General features: G+C 41.6%; 1 protein-coding gene across 3 annotated transcripts in view; it reads left to right on the top strand.

Moving 5' to 3' along the window:
* Positions 1–20769, top strand: part of KCNAB1 (potassium voltage-gated channel subfamily A regulatory beta subunit 1) — a 461725-nt gene that overhangs the window by 365704 nt on the left and 75252 nt on the right. For all 3 annotated transcript variants that reach the window (XM_025289395.3, XM_025289400.3, XM_025289406.3), the window contains exons 3-7: positions 3982–4019; positions 8973–9052; positions 11255–11299; positions 15004–15048; positions 16860–16903. In XM_025289395.3, the coding sequence (XP_025145180.1) occupies positions 3982–4019; positions 8973–9052; positions 11255–11299; positions 15004–15048; positions 16860–16903 (252 nt within the window). The remainder of the gene's footprint in view (positions 1–3981; positions 4020–8972; positions 9053–11254; positions 11300–15003; positions 15049–16859; positions 16904–20769) is intronic.

Below are 20769 nucleotides of genomic sequence, written 5' to 3'. Positions count from 1 at the left end.
TGAACTCCGGGAGTTGGTGATGGACAGGGAGGCCTGGCATGCTGCAATTCATGGGGTCGCAAAGAGTCAGACATGACTGAGTGACTGAACTGAACTGATAGAAGCTGAATAAGCTGAAGAATTGATGCTTTCGAATTCTGGTCCTGGAGAAGACTCTTGAGAGTCCGTTGGACTGCAGGGAGGTCAAATCTGTTGATAATAAAGGAAATCAACCTTGAATTGGAAGGACTCATGCTAAAGCTGAAGCTCTAATACTTTGGCCACCTGATGCAAAGAGCCGACTCATTGGAAAAGACCCTGATGCTGGGAAAGATTGAAGGCAAAGGAGAAGGGGGCGACCGAGGATGAGATGGTTGGATGGCATTGTGGACTCAATGCACATGAATCTGAGCAAACTCCAGGAGGTAGTGAAGGACCAGGAAGCCCGGCATGCTGCAGTCCTACAGGGTCACAAAAAGTTGGACACAACACAGCAACTGAGCAACAACAAGCTAAATAATGCTGGTTTGTTTTCTTAAAGCATGAAATCCAGTATTCAAAGGTCCCATTTTGGAAATTAAATTTCAGGTCACCATTTTCATACCTGGGAACTGACTGCAATGTTGAAAGAGTAAACCAAATTATTCTTTAACAAATGAATTTTCCAAAGACTATGTTGTCAGGACTGAGAAAAGCAAATGAGGTATTCGTGTAAATTATTCTGAATGTCCCAATAGAAAACTATCCACAAGGTGTCGAAGACATGTAATGTCAGCAAGAAGCTTGGAACTTTGAGCCAATCTTTGCTGCTAAATGGATATGGGACTACTTCCTTTGATGATATGAACAGTTAAAAAATAAATGCTCTCCAAGATCATAGCACAAGCCAGCAAATTCATTAAGCAAACACTGACCTGATTTTTCTCCAAGATATAGAAGAATAGCTGATTCATGATATTAATTACCAAATCCATGGCTTATTTCCTTTTAGCTTTTTAGCCCAAAGCCATTCATGATAAATGAGGAAATTAATGGACTTATGCTTAGTGCCCCTTCGAAATACTGCCACCTCAGATCTGTTGCTTGACGAGTCCAAGCTTAGCCCTGCCCTCTGTGAGAACCCGATCTGTAGTAACACAATTTGGAACACTGCCTTCTATATCCAATGGTCTGAGACCCTTCTCATCACCAAGTAATTCTGATGTTTTGCCCTGCAGAGCCTCCTTGTTCAAAAATTCTTTAACCCTTCCAAAATTCTCAGAGCATCACAAAATAAATATAGCTAATAGTGTGCTATTATTTATACATATGAGCTCATTTACTGCAATAGAAAATGCCACCAATAATTTAACTTATCCTGAAAGTTCTCAGCCAGATTTTCAACATGCTGAGCAGAAATGTTTCTGATTATAGGAACATTTGCAAGTGCTTGTTTATGCTCTGGACACATAATTTCTGCTACATTCAAAAGAAACTCTTTTGTAAAAGTGTTGTCTGTAAAAAGGTTTCGTTGCTCAGGCAATTTTTCCACTTAATAGAGAACTGCACTTCACAGCAGATCTTTTATTTTATTCTCATTCAAAACAAACACTGCCATTTCTTCAGTCCATCAAGTTTCCAACTTCCCATCTTTTCTGTATAATACCAGTCATGGCTTATTTTATTATGGTGCCTTAAGTTGTAATTTTTCTGTTGTAAACATTTTTTTGTTTACAACAAAGAATTTTCTTGGAAATTCTTCACATCTACCAAAAAAGTGACCCTTATTTTTTCTTGAAATACTGAACTCTGTTTTTTAGGAGATGCACAAGTCTCTTTTTCTCTAAATTTTACAATTAAAAAATAGCAGTAAACACGTGGGAGTAAATAACAACTGCCATTTGATCTCAGTGTTGAAAATACAAAGAAAGGTGTATGACCTTCGAATAAACAGGGAGGACATCGCCCCTCAGATTCAGGGCATGTTGGCTATGTGGGGACACTGACCCTCTGTCATTAAGAGAAGCTAGAAATCAGATATTTAAGAGAAAAATCTCCCAAGATTAAGCAGATTAATCTCCTAAATTATCAAAATGTTGGTAACTTTTATTAAAATTCCAAGTGGGACATTGTTCTTGCCAGGCACAACAAGTTTGCAAACCGAGTGCAATCTGTAAACCTCCCATTTACAACCTCTGGGGATGGAGAGAGTACCAGTAAAATAATATATATCCTCCCTTTGTGTAGTCCCTGAGATTTAAGAAGAAAAAAGGTACAGTCACATCAACATGCTTCTATGGGGGTATGAATCCAAAGACCACAATTAATTTTGGAAATTTACTGATGAGGTGGCAAAATGCAGTGAGAAAGATATCCTCCTCGAAGCCCAGCACGTGTGGGGAATCCTGAGTGTATCACGTATTAGTTTGGTTGATGCCAGAGTCGTCATCTGGAAATTGGGATAATAAAATTACCTTGTAAGTTTGTTAAAATTCATAGTGATGAACGTATACATGTTTCTCAGTGTACTACTGGCATTTGGAAGATGTCTCATAAATGGTAGCTATCCTGTTATTGCAAAACGTAAGTTTCCAACCACATTTCTTTGTTGCCCCCACAAATATGAGCTGCGCCCAGTCACCTCCTGTCACCCCTCCCTCTCCACGTCGTGTTCCCTCACCTGGCGCAGAAGCCCATGCCACAGCTCCTCAGCCCACTCAAGTGTTTTACTCACCTGCCTTGCCTGCACTCTTACCTGTACCTGGAATGCCTGTTCCTCCCTTCTTCGTTCATCTACTTCCTTTGAGACTTAACCTCTTCTCAGAAGTCTTTCTTGAGGGCCACCTCCCTCCAGTCAGAGTAGAGCACTCCTTCCCCTCCTGCCTCGTATTTGCCTTCATCATATCATTTGTCAACTAGTATTGTCAACTGTGAGGGCCTCCCAGGTGACTCAGTGGTAAAGAATCCTCCTGCCAATGCAGGAGATGTGAGTTTGATCCCTGAGTCAGGAAGATCCCCTGGAGAAGGAAAGGGTAACCCACTCCAGTATTCTTGCCTGGAAAACCCCATGGACAGAGGAGCCTAGTGGGCTGCAGTCCACAGGGTCACAAAGAGTCAGACAACGACTTAGCGACTAAATAACAGCAGTTGTCAATAGTGAGCTCTTGGAACAGAGGAGCTAGGGCAATCACCTCACTATGCTGAGCACGTGGGTCCAATGCCTTTGCCTGGCAGGTAGTTAGAGCTCAAAAAAAAAAAAAAAAAAGGATCAAGGGGAGAATTATGAATGAGTGAGTTGACTATAGACCTGAGAGGCAATAGCCCACTCAGTGCCTGATTCTCTCTTGCTTTACACATGCAGATCTTTGGCAACTGGTTATGCCTCTCCTGCTTGCCTTCCCGAACCTCACTCAGCAGCTACTGCCTCTATCCCACCCCAAAACCGAATGGCAATTTCCATTCTGGAGTGGCAGGTCATAAGAGAGGAAAAAGCTTAACTGTCCCCCCTTGCAGCTTGGAAGTGGGGACTGGAAGAACCTCTGAGAGGGTTCCTTTTGAAAGGGAATAGAGAACACAAAATAGGGTCCCTCACTGGAGACAAAGGAAGGGAAAATTTGACCAAAGGTCTTCCCTTCCCTTTCAGAACTAACTTCTTAGCCAAGTGGAATGAAAATGAGTGTGCAGTGGATGCAGGCTTGGGGCACTGCCTTCTTACACAGCAGCATATACGGTCCTAAGTCAGAAGAAAAAGCTAATACTTTTTAGACATAATACTAATAATAGTATCAGTAGACAGGGCTAATACTAGCATATACTGGGCCTTTAAATGAAGAAAAGACAAGCAAAGGGATGCAGATCCCTGCTGGGGAACTTAGTGATAGAAGGAGGATGGGCAGACTTCCTGTCCAGGTACCTTCATGAGCAACCTACTGAAGTAGCCCTGATGTAAGAAAAGTGTTTTCCTTAGTGCACAACATTAGAAAACGGATTATGAATAACATGCAAATATTTATTCTTTTCCAGGAACATGGGTGACATTTGGAGGTCAAATTTCAGATGAGGTGAGTTACTTTTGTCTCCAATTATGCTGATCATAGAAAATGCAGAGCAAACTGTATTTTACAATACAGTTTCTGGGATTCTAGTATTTTAAAAGGATAATATTTTAATCACCGGAAATGGCTAAGATTGACTCAGAGATTATTTTCCACTTTATCTTGCTTCCTGTATTTTTCACATTTAGACTATTAATAGCTCTTGAAGCTGTCAATCTACTAAATGAGCAGGCTCAATAATTAGAGGACAATCAATTTTGGAATTAGTATTTAGTAACTTTACGAAGAGATGTTATTGCTGGCATGTGTATACGTATGTGTTTTAGCTTCACCTAGACCAACTGGTCCCAGTTTGCACTGTTCCCATTTTAGTATTTCTCAGTCTTAGGAAAACTGGGTCACCCAGACTTGGGCAAGTTAATTCAACCTCTGTTCCTCATTTTTTCATATGCAAAACGGGAAGTTCTGTTGAAAATATTAACCATGCTATGCATGTCAGACATTTATATAGCCCTCTGACTAGTAAGTTACAGATAAATGGGACCTCTAACAATCGTATTTACTACAGAACTCCTTTACACCTTCATTTACACATTCAGAATGGTGCTTATCAAAATGATAATTCTGACCATTGCCTTTAACGATTACTTTCCCGGCATAAAAGAGCTATGGAGGCATTGAGTACCAACAGCTTCCCTGAAGAAACCCCTCAGGTCCCTCCAAGCCTTCCTTCACTTCCTTGATACCACTGAGGAGTCAGGGATAGTGCACCTAAGTGGATATACTCACTGGGCTTCAACTCACTCTGCATTAACTGGATTTGTTAACATTTACTTTCACCAACAGTTGCCACATCAGTAAAATGCAGATGATGGCCCCTAAGATTAATGAAGGGCTCAGCCCGGTGCCTGACACAAGACAAGCTCTTTTAAAGGTAGTTCTTACTACCATTCCTAAGGAGACACTTAGGGTGATAAAGGGTCTTTTCCACAGCTCACAAAGTCACACTGTTATTTAATAGATCCATAGGGAGGGGTCTTATCTTCTTATTTTTATCTATCTGAATGCATGTTCCCAGTATTGGGCATAGGTAGCATGGCACCCCACTCCAGTGCTCTTGCCTGGAAAATCCCATGGACGGAGGAGCCTGGTGGGCTGCAGTCCATTGGGTCGGTAAGAGTCGGACACGACTGAGCAACTTCACTTTCACTTTCATGCATTGGAGAAGGAAATAGCAACCCACTCCAGTGTTCTTGCCTGGAGAATCCCAGAGACTGGGTGGGGGGGCCTGGTGGGCTGCCATCTATGGGGTCGCACAGAATCGGACACGACTGAAGCGACTTAGCAGCAGCAGGTCATCACAAAGGGCTTGTTACAGTGGAGAGTACTTGGGAAGCAGACCTGAGGTGGAAATTCGCCTGCAGAACAGTTATTAGGAAGCTGGGCTGTGATGCAGTCTCAGCAGTGAACTCAGCTGACCCCATGGAGATCTCTGAAGCTCAGATGGCCCTGCAGAGTTGTCCCAAGTTGGGGCAAGAGGAGTATTTATATCCCTTGTGTGACCAGTCATTGGACGGAGGCTGCCCTGGGAGGCAGGTCTGTCCCTGGGCTAGGTGACTCACTTTAGCCAAGCGCTTTCTGATGACAGCGTTCCTAAGAGCTGGGGAAATAATTCCTTGAGTTCTAAAGGAGGACCAGGGTGGTCATCACCAGGTCCACGCCAGGGCCCTTTCAGGAAAGGAGAATTGAGGCAGCACAGAGACAAGTGCACAGATATCAAAGCAATGGATGCAGACTTCAATCAGATGCAAAATAAGTGATAAGGAAGGAGAGAGGTCTAAAGTTAATAATCCACTGTATCTAGCATGTGCATAACCTCTTACTGGCTGGTATGGTACTTGGAACGGAAAAAAACAAATACACCTTCCCTTTCAGAGCAGAGGAGTCAACTGTAAGCATATTATTCTCCTCTTCATCTTTGCTCTGCCCTTAACAGTGTCTTCTCTCTGCTGCAATGAGCCCAGCTTGCCCAGGTCAGAGTATGCAGGGCCAGCCTCTGAAACAAATCATTTTAAAATTATGATTCTAAAAATTCTACAATAAAGCTGTTGTGAATGACTGGAGAGACTTTCACCTCAATGCAGACCAGACAAATAGCTATTGTCCTTCTGGAAAGCAGCTGTGGCTCTTCCCCAGGGCGCAACAGAGAGATTGCCAGCAAGGAAGATAGGAGACACAGCCAGACCACAGTCACACCCATGGCTGAACTGGTCAAGTTAAACTATTTCCATGTGGCAGTGGAGGCACCAAGCCGATACTAACCCTAATATGCTGAGTGACATAATTATCACTGCCACCTTGGGAGGTGGTGATGTCCCCATTACTGTGTGAGTTCAGCCATTTATTGAATAGCCACTTGGCAGGAATGCTTTTAGCCTTCTTTCAGTTGCAGGTAACAGTAAATCCAATTCAAACTGGCTAAACAAATAAGGGAAAAAACTATTTTTACTTTCAAATTAGAAATGCAGAGTTAGAGCAAGCTTCCAGGTTGACTCAATCAGAGCCTCCGTTGGATTTCCTAGTGATTCTCCTGACCCTCTGTTCCTTTGTATGTCAATTTTGTCCATACAAAATAGTAAGGTAGCAGCAGGCATTCTAGATCTCAGTTAGAAAAGTAACTCCAGGGAAAGTGTTGCTTATAGAAACACTGCAAGAAGAACAAGGAAAAATGTCCCCATACGTCCTCAATCAATCTCCTCTCACATTTTATTGGCCCAAATGTGTCACATGACCTTCCCTGAACCACGTTAGGCCCACCAGGCCCTTCTTGGAGGGAGGTAAGGTCAGCTTCCTCTGAGAGCTGCAGCTTCCCTAGGGGGCAGGACAGAAGCATCCGCATTTTGCAGATGATGAAACTGAAACATAGAGAGGTCAAATGATTTGCCAACATGTATTTATCTAATAGGGGCTTCCCTGATGGCTCAATGATAAAGAATCCTCCTGCAATGCAGGAGATGAAGGAGATGCAGGTTTGATCCCTGGGTTAGGAAGATTCCCTGGAGGAGAGCATAGCAACCCACTCCAGTATTCTTGCCTGGGAAATCCCATGGACGGCTTGGTGGGCTACAGTCCTTGGGGTCACAAAGAGTTGGCCATGACTGAAGCTACTGAGCATGCATGCATTTATCTAGTAAGTGGTACCGTCGACCTCAGACACTGGTCCTCTGACTTAGTCCTGTGATTTCCTTTAGTCCATGTTCAGATCTTCAGATCTCATGATTGGGAAATGTCTTATCATTTAGTTCAGCTCTCCATCCAGGATCCTACATATTAAAATTTCTCACTAGATGAGATTTATTATGCACATTTCCTAATAGTAATCCATTAGTATGACATATGACATAACACAGGGATGATATACAATACACCCGTAATAATCTCTAAAGTATAGGGCATGAGACTTCCCTGGCGGTCCAGTGGTTAAGATTCCATGCTTCAACTGCAGGGGCTTGGGTTTGATCCCTAGTTGGGGAACTAGCATCCTGCATCCTGTACTATCCAGCTGGGAAAAAAAGAAATGTGTGTGTGTGTGTGTGTGTGTGTGTATATATATATACACACACAATATTACGTATTTTGTGTATATATATATATGGCAATTATGGTATGAAAAGCTATACTGTCTTAAATTTTAATTTATACTTAGGAGAAATGTCATAATGGTGCCAAATTAGAAGCAGTAATAATAGGCTTCCCAGGTGGCTCAGTGGTAAAGAATCTGCCTGCCAGAGCAGGAGATGCAAGAGACACGGGTTCAATTCTGGGTCTCCAGGTAGATCCCCTGGAGGAAAAAATGGCAAGCCACTCCAGTATTCTTGCCTGGGAAATTCCATGGACAGAGGAGCCTGGTGGGCTACAGTCCATGGGGTCACAAAGATTTGGACAAGATTAAGTACACACACGATATCATTTTAGCTGCTATTCTAAAGGATTTGCATTGTGCTAGCCTGACAGTTTTCTTGGTATATCACTTTAAAAAAAAAATAGGAAAAGAGAGTATCTTGGAAATACTGATGAAGTACCCTTAGCCCACAATGAAAAACATAATGTAAAAATCAATTTCAACTATTTGTGAGGTGTGTAATTTTTCAGTTGACTAATAAGTCTATCAACAAAATGAAAAAATGTCCTTTCTCCAGCACTGTTTATTGCTGTCCCTCCAGAACCATCCCTCAAGGTGTAGTTAATAGCTGCTCCCCATGCTCTTTTGTCACACTTGCCACTCATGTTGAGCAGCACAAAGGAAGGAGTGAGGAGCTTGGCAGTCTCAGGCTGACCTGTGAGGAGCTGGTGCGCTCACTCTTTCCTCTCCATGTAGTGTCAGTGTGGCTGGTGGTCACTCTGTGACCGTGCCTGGGGCTGTGCTGAGCTGACAGGAACTTCCAGCAGTCCCAGCTCTGTCTAACTTTTGGTTCATCAGCACAGTCTGCTAAGCCTCCAGGGGAAAAAAAGGCACAAGCTTTTAGGTCAAGAGTTACCCAACTGCCAGAACCTATCAGCTTGGGAAAAAGAGAAAGACGAGAAATGAAGTCACCAGGGGTACAAACGACCGTCTTGGTCAGAGAGCTTCCAGTGCCACAGAGAATGTCGTCAAACCAGGTGTTCCAAGCAGAGTGAGAAACCCAAGTCCCTCCACCTCACTGTGCTCCTGGTGGCTGGGTATTCTCAGCACTGAAGGAAATCCCTGAGTGCCCAGTATAGGTCTGAGGGAAGGGGTAATTGTACCATCTTCAGGCTGGTTGAATCTTCTTTTTTTCTTTCTTTCTTTAATACAACTGAGAAAAATAAGACTGGTCGGTGAGACTTCCATGTTCTTAAAGACCACCAGAGGATTCCAAGTTGCTTCCCAGGCTTGTAAAGCATTTGGCTTTTCCGACTGACCTTCACATCCTCTTGCAGGTTGCTGAACGGCTGATGACAATCGCATATGAGAGCGGAGTGAATCTCTTTGATACAGCCGAGGTCTATGCCGCTGGAAAGTAAGTCAGTGCCTGATGCGTCTCTCATGTCTCAGTTCTGGGCCCAAGAGACTCCCCCAGACCATTGCTGACACATCGGTGAGAAGGGTCTGTCTTTCCCACGCATGCTGATGCCCTTGCTTTTCTTCCTTCCTTTAGCTACCTCCACCAGAACTGGGGCTATTGACCATCTCTGAACCCCTCTGCCCACCCAGATCTTCCCACCCCTGGTCCCTGTATGAAGAAAGGACTGGAAGCGATTGCCAAAGTCTGTCAATACTTGAGGGGCGGAAGTGGTTGTGACCAGAGTGATGACAGTGGAGATGCATAAATATTAGCTGAATGTAATTAATATAAGTGAGCAGATTCCAGCGTGGTTTCTCCAAAGCTAGTCTTTCATTTTATAACCACCCCACGTAGTTCCTCAACCTTGAGGAGAACAGGCACATCCTCTCTGCAGGGAAGTAGAGATTAAAGGAGGGATTCCCAAAGATGCCAAGAAACCGAATATCTTTTATAAGAGGGCATTTCAGGCTCTACACTGAGGACAGACAGGGCTGCAAAGAGGCCTCACTTCTTTTTCTGGAGAAGTCACAGCTGGCTACAACCTTCTTCTGGACCCTAGAGCAGGTTTGGAGCTCCAGGACAGGGCTCAGTGATAAGTCAAAGCACATGGGTACTATGTCTTCAGTGTCCACCCCTCTGGTCCCACACAATAAGCACATTCAACAGAAGTGGCCGCCTTGGCCTCCTTGGCCATCCTGAACACGGATGCAGAAAAGAAACTAAACATCCAAACTGCTACTGGAGCAGCTCTGCAATTCTCTAACAGGGCTGAGGAACATAATCACCTGCAGGCTTAATTTCTCCCCTTCTGGGTGAGACTAACAAACTGCTGAATCAAGTTCATCACTGCCTGATAAAAGTGCATTTTCCTAGCCTGGGTTTCCTCCTTTTCAAGGGCAGGGCTATGTTCAAGGACTATCAGGCAGGTTCAGAGCCCACATCCTTGATGTTTTCTGTTGTGTCCAAGGAGAGAAAATACAACTGATGAGGATTTGTTTCTTTCCACATCCTACTTTATCTCAGCGTTTTCTTCTTCTGTTGAATCCTGCTTATTGCTAAAGCTGAAAAAGAGGGAGTGATTAACAAGTCTGTTAGAGTTCTGTTTGTATTCCTGTTGTGAAGGATAATCGGTCCTGATTAATTATTGATTGTTTGTCAGTGTGTAATGAAATAGGTTCCCACTGTGAGATGCAAGGTTGCAGGAGAGACAGGGGGAAAGAGCCCTGAGCTAACAGTCAGTGTGTGTCTCCTTGGTTCATGCACCCTGGCTAACTCACCTCGGGGTTTATTGCCAGGCTCTACACTCCAACAAAGACAGGACTTTTCAGCTAAGGCAAATCACAATTAGAGATGACTTGCTCTATAGAATGCTAATGGACAATACACTGATTACATTGAGGTCTCCATTCACAAAGCCTCTGAGAGCCCACCTGCTTCTCACAGTGTTGGTCTGACTGGGAGGAACCTAGAAGAAAGTTTTAGTATCCTTAAGCTTGGGTCCCAGCTGGGGTAGGTGGAGGGGGAGAGGATGGAGAGTCTTGATTATAACACTCCACGACCAGCGTCAGTGGCAGGAAGGACACGCCCCTATGACTTCGTATATCCTGCTCTTCTGACAACGCTTGTCACTGGAACCCAGGACATTCTCTCTGTAGGCCACTGTACCTGCAGCCCTGGCTTTGGGACATCTAAAGCCACACATGGGTTCTTTAACCCTGCAGGATCGCCTGGGAGTCAGTATTTTCTGTCTGAAAAGCATGAGGTCTCACTGTCTTCTCTGGTCACAATCGGAGATAGGGCCATTAGAAAGAAACCCTTGACTCCCTTTGAATACCACCAAGCTAGACAGTTATATATAGTATCAGTGGTTCAAAAACGCCAAACTGCCAAATGACTCCACTGCTTCCTAGTATCAGGACCACAGGCAGTCTCCTGCCAGAGTGTCAGGATTTGGCAGGTGCTTCTGGAATGCTCCGGGAGCAGGATTCTGCAGGCACAAGCAGAAACAGCAGAAACTGTGCTACCAGCCGAGAGTGGCTTCTATTTTGGGGACATGTAGGCACTGACAGTTCAAACAAGGAAGGGATCTGGTGGTTTGGATTGACTCTTGCGTTTCCAGGATACTGTATCCTGAGACATTATCTGTTTCCCCTCCAGGGCTGAAGTGATTCTGGGGAGCATCATCAAGAAGAAAGGCTGGAGGTAAAGTGTTCACCATAGTCATTTAATAGCCTTTTAAAAAGACTGTTACTATTTTGTACCAGAGAAGAGAAAATAAAGTTGCATTACAAGTGACCAGAAAGACTGTCAGAAAATCCAATTCTTAGTAAAGAAATAATTTACAGTGCTTTGAAAGTAATTATTAGCGAGCTCACTACTTGCACTTCAAAAATTAACTTGTCGTCGATCACAATGAATTACCATGGGTTGAGCAGAGGATGTTCATGAGATAATTGTGCATAAAATAAAGTGGCATTTCATGGTTTTTGACTGCCCTGTGTGGTGATCTGGTGAAGGAAGGGAGCCACAGAATGCTAATTATATCCATACATGTATTTATGTGCATTGTTCATTTTATTAACAACTCTGGATGCAAAGAAATGATGACCCAAGAAACCCTTGGGATAAATATCCCAAAGCTTTCTTGTTTGAGCACAATTAGCCAGCATCTCTCCTGTGTGCCGGGAGCCATATTACCTGGACATTCAAGAAAGTGCTTCCTCTGCTGTGCTTGAGGGGTTACAGTGCATCCTATCACTTTGTAGAGGCAGAGCTAGTAGTAATGAGGGATGCTATACTGTTGGGGGGAGCAGCAAACCCCCTCTGTTTCACTGCACATGTCAGCCCCAGTAGCCACTTCTTTCCCAGCATGAGTACAGACTCAGGCAAAGACCAACAAAGACCACTGGTTGAGTTGGAATTCACTTTTGCTCTTGTATAAGATCTGCCGATGGCCAAATAAATGACAGATAACAGTTCTATAATACAAGTGGAAATGGAAACTCGGAAGTTCCTGGAAATATGAACAAATGAACTTTGGTGACCTACTTGCTCCCTTTCCCTTCCTCTCTTTACCCACTCCAGGGACTGTAAGAGTGTGAAGAGAAAATTATATTCAACCTTAAATACGGAAAAAGATTCACATCCCCACCCAGTCCTCCACCTTGCCTGAGTTACCATTTCACTCAGAATGTCGACCCATCCATCACTGCCCAAATAGGACTGTATCCCTTTGTGAATTATAGCTGCAACTGTTTAATGCTGCCTCTGTCATTATATGATATTCTCCCTTTGTGTGTTTGTGTGTCTTATAAAAACATTCGTCATATTGGATAAAGGGCCCACTTTACTCCAGCATGACCTCATCTTAATTTAACTAATTACATTTGCAGTAGCCTTGTTTCCAAATAAGCTCACATTCTGAGGTACCGGGGGACAGGGCTTTAGCATATCTTTTGTGGAGAACAAAATTCAACCTATAACAAACACTTTGGAGATGAGTCCAATAATGTCCAGTGAAATCAACAGCAAGGTGCAGGCTGCCAGAGTACTCCTGAGGATGAAGGGGAAGCTTTGGTGCAGTAACTCTCTTCCCCTCTGCATCCACAGAACACTTGGTCATCACTCATCATACTTTGCAAAATTTCTTACATACCTTTTGTAGAAAATAGATTAACATGCATCTTTCGCAAAATGCTTTTCAATCTTGCCAATAAACACTCAGGCTATCCCCAAGATATAGATATTGATATCAGGTCATAAAAATTCACAGCCACCCACCTGAGGCTGTTGAAAAGATAGACCATAACATCATAGCATGAAGGCTACAAAAGCAGGTTTCAACTAGCATCCTTCGCTTTTTGTCCCAAGACCACCACTTGCTAGCTGTTTTGTCCAGGGCAAGTTACTTCTCTTTGCTGCGCCTCAATTTACCCACCTGTAAAATGGATGGCATAACTGTTCACGGAGCATTGTGCTGATAAAGTGAGATAAGGTGAACAAAAGAATTTTGAAAGCTGTGCTTTATCAATGTGAAATCCTCATAATATCATTCTTCACCTACTCAGAACAGCTGCTCTAGATGCCCCCCTGAAGTCCATGGTAATTCATCAGGTTGTTGTCTACTCTTGTATTTGAACATAAATATTGGTATGCACACCCATGGAGGCCAAACATTTTACAGAAAGCCTAATTTGGGAAAAATAAGTCTATGGTGGTCTAAGGGTAGAATGCATGGCTTTGGCAGGGCCAACTGCTCTGAATAATCCAGAAGGCTGCACTCATTTTTTAATAAGATTCCATCCAGAGCTTTTTGTTGAAATTCTGAGAACACTTGCTGAAGGAGACCCAACTTCCCTGTGGCAGATTGCTATTATACTAGGTATTACGAGGTTGATGGATTAACTTGGAAAGTGCATCAGCCCTTTTGGGGTATGTAATTTCCAGATGTATATCTCTGTAGACCTTCTGTTAGTGATTCGAATTACTTTTCAGGGAATTGACTTCAGTAGGACGGGGTTACTGACATTTTCGACACATTTTTCTTGTTGCAGCCAAGTTATCTGAGTTGTCACCATCATTCCCCATTGCTTATCATTAATCATACTAGTCTTTTATGTGTCAGGGCTTCAGGCATTGACTCTACAGCTGACGGAATTAATAAACGCCTTATTTCAAATACTCTCGAAGTTTGGTCTTAACCTTTGAATCTCAAATGCCTTTTTTTCCCTCAGCCAGTTCAGTTGAATTATATACCTGGAGAAATTAAATTGTATTGAGCTCTACCTCCAAATTTTAATTTATATAACTATAGTTCTTAAGACATATTTCATATTCCACAATCACAATAGTGCAATTTCATTTCCTGCCCTTGGGTGTGGTTTTGAGGAGGTAATGAATTTGCTGACAAGATTTCCACATCTCATTCCCTTAGGAATAAAGTGGTGGAAGTTTGAGTTAAGGATTTTAGGGTTGTTTTCCTAAAATAACATTTTCAATTAATAAGAAGTTGAATGGGAAGAAAATTTACTCATATTTATTGATTAAATGTATTCTATTTCCATGTAGTTGGTACTTTCCTGTGAAGGCAATTGGTTGTATGACTCTTTCCAATTGGTTGGAAAGAGTCATAATTCAGAGACACTAGGGTCCATGGTCTTTGGCAGGGGGTATATGGAAAGTTCATGATCAATCAACACTATGTCAGATGCTTGGTGAGTATTCAGATCAGATCAGGCGCTCAGTCGTGTCCGACTCTTTGCGACCCCATGAATCGCAGCATGCCAGGCCTCCCTGTCCAACACCAACTCCTGGAGTTCACTGAGACTCACGTCCATCGAGTCAGTGATGCCATCCAGCCATCTCATCCTCTTTCATCCCCTTCTCCTGCCCCCAATCCCTCCCACCATCAGAGTCTTTTCCAATGAGTCAACTCTTCGCATGAGGTGGCCAAAGTACTGGAGTTTCAGTTTTAGCATCATTCCTTCCAAAGAAATCCCAGGGCTGCGTATTAGTGACTGTCTATTTGAGTTCTGAAAGCAGTCCATCCTTTAGGCTTTTTTTACTTACTCTCTCACTTTCCATCCTGACTCTCCATGCCTACCACTCACCTTTGCTTTGCCACCACCCAGTCACCTGTGTGTTGTCATAGTCTTTCCTCTCCCAGGTCTTCCAGATAAAGCTTCCTTCCCTTCAGACCTCTTTCTCTAGGATCTGACTTCAAGTCCCCAGTCATCAGCTTCCCTTTGCCCTTACATTTCAATGACATGAATGAACAAATTTATCCTTTCACCAGTTTTAAAATGTGAGGCAAACTAAATTATGTCTACTGCTATAATAATAATATGACTCAATGGTATAACCAGCAATTTTTTAAATATTTCTTTCTGTGTTTGTTCAACATATAGGAGGTCCAGCCTGGTCATAACAACCAAACTCTACTGGGGTGGAAAGTAAGTCAAATGTCTTTCCTTCTCTACTCAACAGGGAACAACTAGTAGTTCATGCTCTGATTATTTTAGGCAACCATTTTACATCTAACATACTAAAATTAATTGGTTTAGAAAGAAAGATTTTTTTTTGTCTTACTTGAAGGAAATTGCAATTAGCCTAGGATTCAATTTTTAGCAAGATACCCTCAAAGTAGTTTAGTGCAAAGCATGTGGTCACTTGTTACTAAGTGATTCATGGAGATTTTCAAATACCAACCTCATACTTAGAACCATTTCCAAAATAGAGTTCAAATTTCAGGCAAAGAAAATAAGCACATAGCATCACAGAAGAAAAGCTACTTAAATCTGCCAAAACTCAGACTTCTACAGAAAGCAGTGATAAAAATATCTTTCCTGGCCCCACGTGTAAGTCTCTGATCATTTCTGCAGAGGGCTCTGAAAATGCTGATCAAAAGGACTATCTCATCGAAGAATAACAGGAAGCTGCCTGTATCACTTTCTGTCAGGTTAAATGAAAGAGTGGTCCTCTCCCTGTTGTGGGATACAGAACAAATTTCACAAGTTGAATTGGCTTCTGATGGGCCTACCGGTGTTTGAACTGGTGCTTACATTATTCAGCAGGTCTTAGAAGACTGGCCTCTTTGACAAACGTGAGAAAATAGCAGGCTATTTCATATACTTTTCATGGAAATCCCTAAGATTTTCATGGGGTCTCAGCAAAAGAAGAAGACAAGTACAAACAAAGAAAACCTTATTTACTTCCCTATAATTCATAAGGAACAGTTAAAGATAAAATTGAGGGGGAATCTTCTAATGAAAACACACACTCATATTTTATTGTTGTTTTTGAGCTTGTGTATGATGAATATGAAGATAGAAACATGGATTTTAGATTTTTATTCCTATTGTAGTCTATTAAAAAATAAAACCAACGGTACCTATAAGAAATGTAGGTTTGCATTGTGCGTACTCTGATTCATGATGCCATTGCTTGGTGCTTTTGCAGTGGAACTGAAAACCTTGCCTATAATTTAGAAATAAACAGGAAATATGACAATCTGCAAGAACCAGTATGTAGTGGAGTACTACATGCAATATTATCTAATATACTTAAAAGATATACAATCACCAAAAGTGAATGATAGACCACTGTGTTTTAAAAAGGGGTTGCCAAAGGTATTGATGTTAAAGAAATAATTCATCAATACTTTAAAACTCAAGGATCACATTTCTTTCTAATTGTCTAGAGTTTGAACATGGTCTTGGCAGGAAAAAGTCTTAAAGGTTTTTTTCTTGTTAGGAAACTAATTTAAAGAAGACTTGGTACATCACATTTTAAAAGAAAATAGCTGTTCGTTTTCTTTTGAAAGGCAAAAGGCACTTTCAAATTTACTTCCCTTTTCAGAAAAGTCAGTACTATGAGTAACCTAAGAGTCTTATAGTAAGCTCACAAATTGATGTCATATTTTTTGTTTTTGTTTGGTTTAGGATTGGTTAAGAACACAGTGGGAAGGTTGAGCCATTTGTCAAGTATCAAATTATATATGGACAGGCATACATGGCTGACTTGTTATTTTTACATGGTATGACGACAGTGATGGTTAATTCATCTCTGGAGGTCTCCAAAGAAAAGCCTCTTGATGTACTGCCCACCAGTCTTCTCTCCCCAGCCTGCCGTGGTACAGACTTGCCAAGAAAAGGGAATAGCATTAACAATTCAGTCAAGAATGATTCTTCTTTTGCACTTTTGAAAGAGCATTTTTTAAAAAAGCACACCCCACTCAAAGTCATTTGCTTCTTTTTCTTCTCAGAGCTGAAACAGAAAGAGGGTTGTCAAGAAAACATATTATTGAAGGTGAGTACTGCTGCTTCCATTTTATTTTCATTTGTGGGTTGCCAATTCAAGAAAGGTATCAACCAAATAAGTTCAAAACACATTGGAAGGGGAAAAAGTTTCTCTATGAGAAGAACAACAATCAACCATATGTTTCTTCCTGAGAGGTGAAGTAATAATGTACAGGGGAGAGTGAAAACGCAAAAGCAAATGACGGGATGTTCTGGCATTCTTCTTTACAACTATGCTAACATTAATAAAGCACTTCCATGAGGTTTCTTACGGTGCTTTATTGAGCTATAATTTATATACCATAAAAGTTTACCCATTTCAAACGTACAATTCATTGGCTCTGAGAATATTTACAGAGCATGCGGTCATCACCATGCTTCTGGTAGGTAGTTAGAATAGGAAACAGGAGTCCAGAATGGCGGTGGCTAAAAGACAAGGAAGGGAAAAGCCCGCGAAAATAGAACAAAGGAAGGTCGAGGACCAGAGTGAGGACCTCAGGCGGGACAAACAGCACTCCTGGCTAGCCCAATTACACAGGGCAGGCCCAGAGGGGAGGAAGAAACATATAAAAAGAGGAGCCAAAGGGCCGGGGGTCTCTCTCTCTCCCGCGCTCGTGCACATTCTCTCTCTTTCTCTCTCTTCGCATCTTTTGGGTTGGCACGCCCCCACACCTCGAGGATGTATTTTCCTTTATTTTCTAAATAAAACTGAGGGAGCTATAACACTGTCCGAGAGCTGTGATGCGCCAAGGACTTTACTGTCCGTTGCTTCAAATTTTTGTTGAGAGGAGACAAAACCGAGGAGATTACACTCCCCTGACACTTCCATTTTAAAACACCTTCATATCCCCCCAAAGAAACCTGATACCTACTTACAGTCACTTCTTATCCCCTCCTTACGCTCTCCCACAGGCCAGGCAGCCACCAAACTACTCTTGTCTCCATGAATTTATCAATTCTGGACATTTCATATAAATGAGGTCATATAATATATAATATTTTGTGACTGGCCTCTTTCACTTAGCATAAAGTTCATCAAGTTGTGGTATGTATCAGTATAAATGAAAAAAATGTTCAAAGGGGCTGCCATATGTTTCTAATATCTTTACACTAGTTCATGAACTATTTCATAAAAATTCAAGATTTTTATACCTTTATATTCATAATTAATCATTGAGACAAATGATTTTTCTCCTTTTTAAAACTAATCTCACTTATGAAATACTAAAATCACCCCAAAAAACATAAGATGTACTCTAATCCCACTACTTTAAAAATAAAAAATAAATAAATAAATTCCTCCCTTTGCTCACCTCATCCCATTCCATAGTTTGACAATCCAGTGCATATCCTTCCTTACTTTTCCGTGTAGTTATACTGACTTCTCTGTCTACCTGTACACACTTACTTATAAGCACAAAAATATATGTATCGATCACTAACTGGTTTTAGTATATTTGTAGGCATCTGGGTTTTGAAATCAGATGAACATTGGTTCAAGTTCCAACTCTTGTCATTTATGAGCTGGGGTACTTTGTACAAGTTACAAAATCTCACTTAGGCTCATCTCTTGGACTATAAAATGGGCTATAAATATCCTGCTTCACAAGGTTACTATTTAGGGATTGAACTTAGATTATTCACATAGAGCACACACAGTGTCTGTCGTATAATATGCACTTAGGAAATGTTATTTTTGTCATCATCATCACCATCATTCTTAATAATGCACCTACTAGTGTTCCTTCTATGGATAAGGACACTCAGTAAGTAATATTCTGAAACTGCCACAATGAATGACCACTTTCTAGCTCTTGAGAAAGCTTCCAAATTCCTCACCCAAACAAAATCCCTTCTCAGGTCACATGTCCAGTTTGACATTATACAGTCAAACCCAGCCTTCCACCCCAAACTGTCACCATTCCTGCTCTAGTATTTGCCCCAATGATGTATGTCATCTACCACAAAGATTGTCAACAAGAAAAAATCCAAGTCTTCAGCTTGTGTACCAAGCTGAACAGATATGGTGGCAGTGTGCTGCCTAGAAAGTTCTTGTTTTTCTTTTCTTTCTGATCTAATTGATTCCAAAAGAGATTCAGAAAGTGGTTTACAATAGCAATCAACAAAGAAATAGAAAATCGATGAGAAAAAGAATAGAGAAGTTGTGCTACTGTCTTTTCACTCAATCTCCATTGCTTTAATATGTACCAGTGTGTATGAATAATTTCAGAACTCTTTTTCTCTCCTTTTTAAGTCAGATTTCTTCAAGCCTCATACAATTTAACAGAAATACCTTAAAATTTCTCCCCCTTTAAATACATTGGGAATTCTCTTAAAGAACTAATCTCTCAAGATGGATAAACCAGTTCAACTGAAATTCAAGCTGACCCAGATTCAAAATAATAAAAAAATTTCAAATTTTCAGATTGAAGAACAATTGGGATTAATTATTATAATGTTCAAATGAGGGAAGAGAAAGTTGATAAAGAAATTTATGAGAAGAAAATGAAAGGTTCTATTTGCTCAGGAGTATAGATGAGGACCAAGGTCCATCCTTCACAGAGAAGGGAGAAGAAGGTCATATAGTTCTTCACTTCTGGTCCGTTCATGCAGGGATGAAGGAGAACCATTAAGGAAGATTTCTGAGCTCACCCTAAGGTATAAGCTCACCCTATATGGAGAAATACAGTCCTCTTTTATCTAATTCTGAGATAGGTAAATCCTGTTGGTACTATTCTAACTAGAAGCTGGAGGGGTGATTTCATGATTAAGAGCATTGGTTATGTATCATCCATCAGGCTGGCTTTCTGGTCCCTGTTAGAATAGGGAAATCAACCCTGAATATCTATTGGAATAACTGATGCTGAAGCTGAAGCCCCAGTACTTTGGCCACTTGATGTGAAGAGCTGACTCATTGGAAAAGACCCTGATGCTGGGAAAGGTTGAGGGCAGGAGGAGAAGGGGGTGACAGAGGATGAGATGGTTGGTTGGTATCACTGACTCAATGGCCATGAGTAAGCAAACTCCAAGAGATAGTGAAGGACAGGGAAGCCTGGTGTGCTGCAGTTCATGGGATCCCAAAGAGCTAGGCATGACTGAGTGACTGCACAATGACAAATGAGACTATGGAGACTGAGCTCAGAGAGTCCAATAGGGTTGATGATGAATAGACTTCACTTTCATGCATTGGAGAAAGAAATGGCAACCCACTCCAGTGTTCTTGCCTGGAGAATCCCAGGGACGGGGGAGTCTGGTGGGCTGCTGTCTATGGGGTTGCACAGAGTCGGACACGACTGAAGTGACTTAGCAGTAGCAGCATTATAATGTTCTTACTGTTGGTTTTATTTTGCAGTTTACAGTGTCAGCCAAAGACGAAAATACTCTTGAGTGCAGGAGAGTCAGCTCAAAGGATATTTCTAGGCAGACTGAAATTAGGGAATTGAGTGAATTTTACAAGAAAAAAAAGAAGAGACATGAGATTTCTAGACCCAAAATAAATTTTGAAGAGGTTTACAAATTGTTATCCTCGGGATTCACTGAGACTTGTCCTGTGATGGAGGTGACCTTATTCAAGATGGGAGTTTCATATGCACATTAAATTTGAGAAGTACTTTTGAAGAATGAGACAGAAGTCCAATTCTTGTAGAGCTCAGGCCACCTGTGTGCTGGATGACCTCGGCTACCTAAGTTATTTTTTAGAGTATAAAATTAGCTTAATTTGGGTATAATGCAGTTTTTTAAAAAAATCTATGAAAGACCTTTTCAACAAGCCCTAAGTCCTTGACTTAGATACAGTTAGAAACAACATTCTCCTTAGATTCACAAGGAAGGAGTGAATGTATTCTATACTTCTATATTCATTTGGAATATTCTATA

This window comes from Bubalus bubalis, chromosome 1 (assembly GCF_019923935.1).
Source record: "Bubalus bubalis isolate 160015118507 breed Murrah chromosome 1, NDDB_SH_1, whole genome shotgun sequence".
NCBI classification, from domain to species: Eukaryota; Metazoa; Chordata; class Mammalia; order Artiodactyla; family Bovidae; genus Bubalus; species Bubalus bubalis.
Note: the sequence above shows the minus strand (reverse complement) of the source record. Positions and strands in the feature narration are given on the sequence as shown.